This window comes from Arachis hypogaea, chromosome 19 (genome assembly GCF_003086295.3).
Source record: "Arachis hypogaea cultivar Tifrunner chromosome 19, arahy.Tifrunner.gnm2.J5K5, whole genome shotgun sequence".
Classification (NCBI taxonomy): Eukaryota; Viridiplantae; Streptophyta; class Magnoliopsida; order Fabales; family Fabaceae; genus Arachis; species Arachis hypogaea.
Window position 1 is genome coordinate 151,014,497 of NC_092054.1, and position 9,886 is coordinate 151,024,382.

General features: G+C 37.7%; 1 protein-coding gene across 1 annotated transcript; it reads right to left on the reverse strand.

Annotated features, from left to right (window-relative positions):
* Window positions 1–2,686: 2,686 nt before the first annotated feature.
* On the reverse strand, window positions 2,687–4,558 carry LOC112779512 (serine decarboxylase 1). The gene is made up of 5 exons (XM_025823812.3): window positions 4,265–4,558; window positions 3,956–4,187; window positions 3,685–3,878; window positions 3,467–3,606; window positions 2,687–3,385 (listed from the first exon to the last, which is right to left on the reverse strand). The coding sequence occupies exons 1-5, from the start codon at window positions 4,503–4,505 to the stop codon at window positions 2,795–2,797; spliced, it is 1,398 nt and encodes a 465-aa protein (XP_025679597.1). The 5' UTR covers window positions 4,506–4,558; the 3' UTR covers window positions 2,687–2,794.
* Window positions 4,559–9,886: the final 5,328 nt, after the last annotated feature.

Sequence of the window (9,886 nt, forward strand, 5' to 3'; positions counted from 1 at the left end):
ATTTTATATATTTCGTCTTACTATAGCTTATGTGTAGATTATACACTTCTAAAACTTTTCTCCATAAATCCAACTTCTTATTTAGGTATTCCATTGACTTTTTCATAAGGACGATATTATTAGCAAAAAGCATGCACCATGGCACAGACTCTTGGATATATTCTGAGTACTTCCAAGACTAATGTGAAAAGGTATGCATTTAGGGATGAACCGTGGTGTAATCTTATACTAATAGAAAATTCCTCTGTCACACCACTTTGAATCTTTAAACTAGTTGTAGCCCTATCATACATGTCTTTAATTGCACGAATATATATGATCCTTATTTTCTTCCTTTCCAAAACCTTTCATAAGACCTTCCTTAGTACTCTATCGTACACTTTCTTCAAATTAATAAACACCAAATGTAGATCTCTTTTATTACTATGATACCTCTCCATCATCCTTTTTAACAGGTATGTACCTTCAGTAGTGGATCTGTCTGACATAAAATCAAATTGGTTCTCTATTACTTGTGTCTCTTGTCTCAACCTCCGTTCTGTCACTCTTTCTCATAACTTCATGGTATGGCTCATGATCCCTCTATAATTTCTACAACTCTGTATATCCCCTTTATTCTTGTAGATAGGTACCAATGTGCTCTTTCTCCACTTATCTAGCATCTTTTTTTATCTTAAAATCTCATTAAAAAGCTTGGTTAACCAACTGATGCCTTTTTCTCCAAGGCCCTTCCAAACTTCAATCGGAATATTATCGAGCCCTACTGCTCTATCATTTTTCATCTGCTTTAGAGACTTTTTTACCTTGAAGTCTCGAATCATTCGATAGTAGTTAAAGTTTTGATCTTCTTCCCTCGTTCATAACCAACCAAAGCTCAAAAGAGTCTTCTATCTTTCATTAAATAATTCGTAGAATTAGCTCTTCCACATTTCATTGATATTCTCGTCTTGAGCTAAAACTTTTCCGTCTTTATCCTTTATGCACTTAACCTGATCCAAGTTTTTTATTCTTTTTTCACGGCTCTTTGTGATTCTATATATACTTTTTTCTCCTTTCTTCGTGCCTAAAGACTGGTAGAGACCCTCATATACTCTTGTTCTTGCTTCACTTACAGCCACTTTTGTATCTTTCTTAGCCGCCTTATATTTTTTTCAATTATTTGCATTGTGGCACAAAAACCATTCTTTAAAACAGTCCCTTTTTTCCTTTATCTTTTCTTGTACACTTGCATTCCACCACCAAGACTCCTTGTCTCTTGGTTCTATCCCTCTAGATTCACCAAAATTTTCTTTTGCTGTTCTTCTAATAACTTATGTCATCTCCCTCTACATCTCCTCTGCGCTTCCATCCCCTTCCCACTTTGCCTCTTCTCCTACCTGTCTTAGGAAATTTCTTTGTTCCTCGTCTTTTATCCGCCACCACCTCGTCCTTAAGTTCTTCGTATGATGTCTTTTCCTTAACTTTTTCTCAATGCGAAAATCCATGACGAGCATCCTATGTTGTGTTGTTAAACTTTCTCCCGGAATAATTTTACAATTAATGCAAAATTTCTGGTCGACTTTCCTCAACAAGAAGAAGTCGATTTGAGAGCTTGTCATGTCGCTCATATTGGTTATAAGATGTTCGTCTCTCTTTTTAAAATATGTATTTGCGATGAGAAGGTTAAAGGTTGAGAAAAAGTCCAAAATAGTTTTATTCTCGGTATTGACCACCTCGAAACTATGGCTTCCGTGAATACTTCCATAGCCAATCACTTCTCTTGGCCATTTAAATCTCATCCTAAGAAAATCTTATCTTCTGAAGGTATGTCTTGGACCAAACTCTCTAGATCCTCCCAAAACTTTATCTTGTGTTGCTCGTTCGAACTCACTTGTGATGCATAGACGCTAATCACATGAAACAATACATCCTTCCACTACAAGTTTAATAGAGTTGATCCGATCACCCACCCTCTTGACATCCACTACGTCCTTCTTCCACTACTTATCCACGATAATACCTACCATATTCCTATTATTCACCTTTCCTCCTGTATACCAAAGTTTGAACCTGGAGGTATCCAACTCCCTAACTGTCGCGCCGACCTGTTTTGTTTCTTGTAGGCACATGACGTTAATCTTCCTCCTTGTCATGGTATCCACTACCTCCATGGATTTTTCTATTAGAGTGCTTATATTCCATGTCCCAAATCTCTACCTTCTGTCGCTCCGACCTTTACCTTTACCTTTTTCTTTGTGAACTAGTTTATTTACACTCATTCGTTCACGAAAATGCGGGAACCCTTACTCATTTAACACTACACCCGGACACCAATGCAGCGGGCTCTGACACATTTGACACTGTACGCGAGCCATACAGCGCGTTGCTTCTGGGCAACGACCTAGCTTTAGCGCAATAACGTCTTTGATCCATGTCATGAAGATTCGGCTAAGTTTTTATGTTGGCTGTCAAAGGCTTAAAACAACCCTCTTCCTTTATCAGAGTTTAGAACCAACTATGTACTGCAGGTGTAGCATAGGCAAAGTTATTTAAGGTAAGTTAAATAATTAAAAAAATTAACTTAGTTAATTATCTAGTATTATTCATATTTTTTATGTACTATCAATATTATATGACAAATACTATACAGTAAAAATTTATATACAATTATCTTCATATGAAGTTAATAGTTAAAGACAATTAATTTATTAAATATACTTGATTAATTTATCATTTAATAGTCTTTAAAGAAAAACTATTACCACAATATATATCCATTTTATATCGATATTTAAATTTGGCTCTTCAATTTATACTATATGTCCAATAATTGAATTGAATTGTGCAATGCACATGTACAATGCATGGCACCAACATCACTAGCAATGCATTGAGGCTTTCTGAGTCCATCACGGAACCAAATGACTCTGTTTTGCAGAAACTCAGACACAAAAGAATCCAACATTGGAAGAGTAACATGTTGCATGACAACAACATGCGCGATGTTTCCATTGCAAGCCAAACTCCACCTACTCACAAATTCATCATCCAGAGGCCTCTCAAACACAACCGTACAACTGAACTCGTTCAGCATTGCACCAATTCCAGCACTGCCAAGTTGGTCCCTTAAGTAACGTGCATTCATTATGCACCTTTCAACTTCCTTCTTAATTCCAATTATACCCTTCTTCTGCAGACTGTACCAAAGGAAGATCGGAGCATGCCCGCTACGGCTTCCTGTGACTGTGGCATCCCTTGATGCAATCACTTCAACCACGTCTCTTGATAGCGCCTTCATGTGTTCCAAACGTGTTATTACAACTCCACATGGAATTGGGCATCCTAGGAACTTGTGCCCAGATATCGTTATGCTTCCAATTGCTTTCTTGAAACTTATCTTTGATGCCTGCACCATCCACTACCATCGTTATTTTCTTTCAAAATAATATATAGTAATCAAATCAAGGAAAACTTTCTATTTACTTACTGCTTCTTTGAGAAAAGGGAGCATGATCCCAAATAGAGCTCCATCACAGTGAATATAGAATCGATCACGACTGAAACCAGTTTCGTGAAGTGTTTTTATTACAAGATCAATGTCATCAACAGCTCCTTTCATTGTTGTCCCTGCAATAGTTTATATATGTTAATTATGGATATCCAGTAAGTAGTGTAGAAAAGAAGAGGAAAATAAAGAAAGAATACCTATATTAAGATTGATAATGGCGGGTTTGTGTTTGTTAGCAAGTAGCAAAGCCTTGAGATCATGGCAATCAATCTCACCGGAAATCAAACTTGCAACCTTGATACATTGCATTCTGTACATTCTTGCTATCTTAAATACAGAATAATGGGAATCTTGTGAGGCATAAAGAATCCCATCCGGAAATTGTTCTCTCCTATGATAATCAATAATAATGTTTAGTGTGTTAATTAAGTAGTAATAATAATTAAAGAGAGAAGGTTGGAGAGAGACCCAAGTAAGAGGCCGTGGAGATTGCCTTCAGTACCACCAGTGGTGACATATCCCCAATATTCATTCTTCTCTATGTCCCACAAGTTAGCGAACCAATCAAGCACACTCACCTCGAAACTTGTTGAATTCAGAGTGAAGCTGCTTCCATGAAACGGATCCCCTGCATTGTTAAGATGAAGATGAAGCAACGGAGCCAGAGCCTCGTAGTTGAATTCCTCATTCGTCGGGTACCCTGATACATAGATAAAAATTGTGTTAGTAAAAAACAATGAATTCTGCTAGCCTTGTAGTATTAATTATGATACATACCAAGAAAGCGTTGCTTGTGGGGTTGCAATGAGGCCAAGTAGTGGGTAATTACTTGACTCAAATGAGCTTGTGTGTGGCTGTCGCCATTGATAACAAGACTCATTTTGTTTAATGTATTATTATTATTATTATTGTTGCTGGTGTCGTTACTACTGACAAGCCTTGTTGTTGGCAATGGCAAGGCATGATATATGGAAGTCACGGCCGCGGTGGTGCTACTCTCCCCCACGGAATTCTCCATTATTATCCTTAATTTTTACCTGGGCTGTTCTAAGATGTTTATATTTCAGCCTCAATCGTGGAATGTAACCAATGTTTATATATACAAATAATGTTAAGAAATCTTCCCTTTCTAATTAAACATGTGAAATTAATGTCTAGCCCAACCCATTTACAACAAGGCAACTACTCCAATGAAGATGCTAAAAACATCTTTTTACGAAGATTCTTGTGTTAAAAGTGTACTTTGTTTGTTTAGTCACACTTTAAAAAAAATAATATTTTTGTAATACATCAAAATCAAACCATACATTTCATCATCTAATGGTAAAAAAGAAGCATCTTCATATGAAGACAATAATAAAATCTTCATGGTAGTATCCACCTTACAACAATGCTAGGACATCAAAAAGGTACCAACTAAAAATCAGCCAAATGCCTCCGGGTGAATCCAAAACCTCTCACGTAGATGGTGCTTATGCTAGGTATTAGAATGTTTCTTCTACTAAGTATCAGAATGTTTTTTTTATACTAAATGGATATACTTTTATATATTTTATAAATTTTTTTATATAAAACCATGCAGCATAACACCCAAAGGACTTCGAGTGTGAGGTGTGAAGAAACAGGCTTGATTCTGCGCTGTGATTCTAGGAGCAGTTTTGAAAAGATATTACTCAAAAGTTGATTTTAATTAAACAACAATTAATAACAAATATTGTAAATTAAAAAAAATTAAATTAATTAAAAATAAAATATAAATTAATGTGATTTTGTTTAGTTTTTGGCTGATAACTTCTTTTTTTTTTTCAAAGATAGTAGGTTATATTTCATTAATTATTGAAAAATGAAATACAAAGATGTCCAAAAGCAGGACAGCATAATGAAAAGTGGGGATTTCCCAAAAGCACTACACTGAAGGTATTCATCCAACGGTGCGTGGTCGAAAAACGAAAAAAAATCTTAAAGAAGAAAGAATGATAAATCAAATTGAATGCAACTAAGAGCTTGCCTCATGGAGATGACGACCTAAACTGGGAGTTCTTTGGATTTCACGGAGCAACTTGACAGAGCTTGCTAGAATGGCAGACGGCATTGAAGTAGAACCTTCAAAAATCAACTGGTTGCGAGCTTTCCAGCAGTTCCAGCAAATGATGGCAAGTAATTGAGGATTACGGTCAGCATTCTTCAACGGGTTAATCATCTCTGTTGATGCAATCCACCATGTCCAAAAGTCGTTAGGACTCTGAGGGGAAAGACAGTCACGAAGATAACTATGAGACCATACATCTTTAATTCTAGAGCAATCGATCAAACAATGAGTGACTGTTTCGGTTGCTTCATGACAGCAGGGGCATATTGGTGATATAGATGGGATGCGGTGATGAATCTGAACAAGCACCGGGAGCCGGCCATGGAGAGCTTTCCAGATAAATAGCTTAATTTTGTGAGGCAAGTTCAACTTCCATAGATCAATCCACGGCTTTTTCTGTTGCATATAATTAGGGCAAAGCTCCAGAGGCGGATGGTAAAATAAATAGCCAATTCTGTAACCTGAAGCTGTATCATATTATTTGGATTTGTTCAAATTCCATTGCAATTTGTCCCTACTCTGCTGAATTTTAACTGACAAAATCCTGTTTGTAACGTCTTGGGGAAATAATTCTTGAATAAGATTCTGATTCCAATTCCTATCTTCAGTAATTAGATCTTTAACTCTTGGAACCAACTCAGAGATAGCTTGTCTATTTGGCATGTCAGAAATCTTTAAAGGATACGGAGGAGGCAGCCAAGGATCCTCAAAGGTTCGGATATTCTCTCCAGTACCCACAGCCCAATTAAGACCTTTTTCAACAATCTTTCGGCCTTCCAGTATGCTCCTCCATCCCCAAGAAGGTAAGACTCTAATTTTTGCCGTTATAGCATTACCATTGCTAAAGTATTTACCTCTTAGGATTTTGGATAATAAGGAAGTAGGCTGTGTTACAAGTCACCAAAACTGTTTGCCTAAAAGCGCCAGATTTTGGATTCTGAGATCTTTAAATCCAAGGCCTCCTTCTTTTCGTGGGCAAGTCATAGTGTCCCAGCTAATCCAAGCCATCCGCCTTTCAAAACCTTTTTGTCCCCACCAGAACTGAGAAAGTAGAGAGTGAATTTCCGAGATTAAACCATCAGGCAACTTGAAGCAAGACAATGTATAAATAGGAATAGCTTCTCCCACTGCCTTAAGCAATACGTGTCTACCACCTGACGATAAAAGATTGCGCTTCCACCCTTGGATTCTTTTTCGAACCTTTTCTTTGATCATACTAAAAGAAGCCTTTTTCGATTTAGAGACTGTAGAAGGCAAACCAAGGTATTTATCCTGAGCCCAATATGATTAATATTCATAGAGTTAGCCAGTAGTGTACGAGTAGTGGAAGGAGTGTTGTGGCTAAAGAATACAGCAGATTTATTAAGATTTACCCTCTGGCCACTGATGCTTTCATAAGAATTCAATAAATGCAGGATATTTGAACATGCTTCAGGATTAGCCTTACAGAATAAGATGGAATCATCAGCAAAGAGGAGGTGGTTGACCTTGGGACATCGCCTATGTATCTGAAGACCCTGAATTAGTCTGTTTTGTTCTGCCTTGTGTAGCAAGAAGGAGAGACCTTCTGCACAGAAAAGAAAAAGATAGGGAGATAGAGGATCTCCTTGTCGGATACCTCTATTTTGTTTGAAGAAACCATAAGGTTGTCCTTCCACAATAACAGAATAAGAAACAGTTGTTACTAATTCTCGAATCCACATGATCCACCGGGAGTCAAAACCAAACTTCTCCAATATAAACCAAAGAAAGTGCCATTCCACCCTATCATATGCCTTACTCATATCTAGTTTTAGCGCCATTTCATTTTCGAGTCCCTTTTTTTTTTCTTCAAGTAATGCATACACTCGTGAGCAATTAGGATATTATCAGAGATTAATCTGCCTTTAATAAAAGCACTCTGCGTAGGGCTAATTAGTCTATTCATCATACCCCGAAGTCTATGTACAAATACTTTGGAGATAATCTTGTAAAAGACTGAAGATAGGCTTATTGGTCTTACCTGAGTCATATCTTTAGCATCAGAAATATTGGGAATAAGACAGATCTGAGTGTGATTAAAACCCTTCAAAATTCTGCCCCCTGAAAAGAAGCTCTTAACTGCTCGAAACACATCACCACTAAGTATGTTCCAGAAGCTTTGAAAAAATTTTGCTGTCATACCATCATCTCCTGGAGCACTTTGGGGATGAATGCTAAATGTTGCACGTTTCACTTCCTCCATAGTCACAGGTCTTTGAAGCCTACGGTTCATGTGAGCTGTAACCTTAGGTTCAAAATCAGTAAACAGAGGTTCAGGGTTCTCATGACAAGTGGAGGAAAAGATGTCCTTGAAATAAGATTCAGCCACAGAAGCAATACCAGCATTTGAAGTAGCCACTTCACCGTCACTGCCAGTTAGTTGCCAAATTCTATTCCTTCGGGTTCGATTTCTAAATTTCTGATGGAAGAAAGTTGTATTCTGATCGCTAGATTTGAGCCATTTGACTCTAGACTTATCTTTCCAATAAGATTCCTCATTTTGCAATGCTTTTTCAAGTTTGTCCTATATTTCTGAAATGATGTCGCCTCCATGAATTCCTGCTAAACGAAGTTCCTCTAATACAGACTGTAGTAAATCAATCTCCACATTCAAATTAGATCTGTATTCTTGCTGCCATCTGACAATCTTATGTCGACAACGCTTTAGTTTTTGAGCTAGGATATACATGGCTGAACCATCAATCTGTTCGTGCCAAACCTCTCTAACAATCTGCCTTATTTCATCATTGGAACACCATCTTTCTTGGAATTTGAATCGGCGTTTAGATCTCTCAGTTCTTGGATTAGAGTCTAAGAGAAGAGGGGAGTGATCCGAGCCTGATTCTGACAGTCTAAGAACCGTTGCATTGGGATAGAGTTGCTGCCAATCAACTCCTACCAGGAATCGGTCCAGTCTTTCCTGTATCAACTCATCACCCCTCTGTCTATTCGACCAAGTGAATGGTCTTCCGACCATACCAATATCACTCAGAGAATTATCATCAATAAAACTGTTAAAGGTTTCGATAGAAGAAGGAGATTTAGCACCCCCACCTGCTTTCTCCAATTGACTAGAAATGGCATTAAAATCACCCATTAACACAACCTTACCATCAAACTGTTGCGTGACTGAAGTTAATTCAGCAAACTGAGCCATTCTATGTTGATCATTTGAACTGAGATAGACACCTAGAACACCATAGGGATCATTAGAACCAGCTGTCAGAACTGATGCTGCAATGAAGAATCTACCATGCTGCAAAATCTGAACAGTGCAACCATCCCTCCATGCCATTGCCAAACCCCCTGATAATCCATCCGGATCCACAATAAACCATTCCTTGAAACCACAAGATCTTAATTTTCCTTCAACTTGTCGAGATTGATTTTTTGTTTCACAGATAAAACCAACCTCGGGGGAGTAGGATTTGCAAATCCCTTTAAGATTGTGGATTGTCAGGGGTCTCCCCAAACCCCGACAATTCCACGAGAGCAGTTTCATATTTCTTTGGGTGCCACTTGAAGGCTGGCACCCTCCACCGTCATAGCATCAGAGACAATATCATTGAGACAAATTTTCTTTGAAATTTCTTCAGTACCATTACCTCCACTCCTCCGTTTGAAACCTATCACAGACTTTCTGGCAAGTTGTTTCAGGTTTGGCTTTTTCTTCTCCTTTTTAAGCTTGGATATGACGTTGTTATTGTGTTGGACATTATTCATGGGATAAGATATCTCCAATAAAGCATTAGAAGAAGAATTAGTATCAGTAGCCGTACCTGTGTTTTCTGATTCACCCTCATTTTCTTCTCTAGAACCCGAATTGGCAGCAATTTTTTCATTATTTTGTTTTTTCTGATCATCTTGCACACTCATTTTTGAGAAACTATCAAAAAGCCAAGCAGGTGGAGATTTTTTCTTCGGTTGAGCTGGAATAGAACCATCCCGAGGTTGGTTAGGATTGAAGGAAGCTCTCTTTTCAGTTAAACGCCTACCGACTTGATCTGCCTTAAGCCATTCACCAACTTTATCTTCCTTGATATTGTTTTGGGTAGAATCATTAATAAAACATTGGCAGTTCTTAGATTCTTGCCCCAATTTTGCACAATAAGTACAGAACACACCTATACGTTCATAGCGTACTCCAATTTCCAGCATTTTCTGATTAGGATCAAGCAGTTTCAGTGTATTCCTCACTCTTTTATCACCGTTCAGTTCCACTTTAGCCTTCACTATGCGTGTATCTTTGCCTCTAACTTCAAATAGAGCAACATCTTCAATTTGACCAA

Bases quoted from the DNA above. Each gene is read 5' to 3' on its own strand.
- LOC112779512 (XM_025823812.3), bottom strand. From the start codon at position 4,505: ATGGAGAATTCCGTGGGGGAGAGTAGCACCACCGCGGCCGTGACTTCC. The intron at 4,188-4,264 runs GTATGTATCATA...TCTATGTATCAG, and splicing joins CCACAAGCAACGCTTTCTTG to GGTACCCGACGAATGAGGAA. The intron at 3,386-3,466 runs GTAAGTAAATAG...TGGATGGTGCAG, and splicing joins TCCCTTTTCTCAAAGAAGCA to GCATCAAAGATAAGTTTCAA.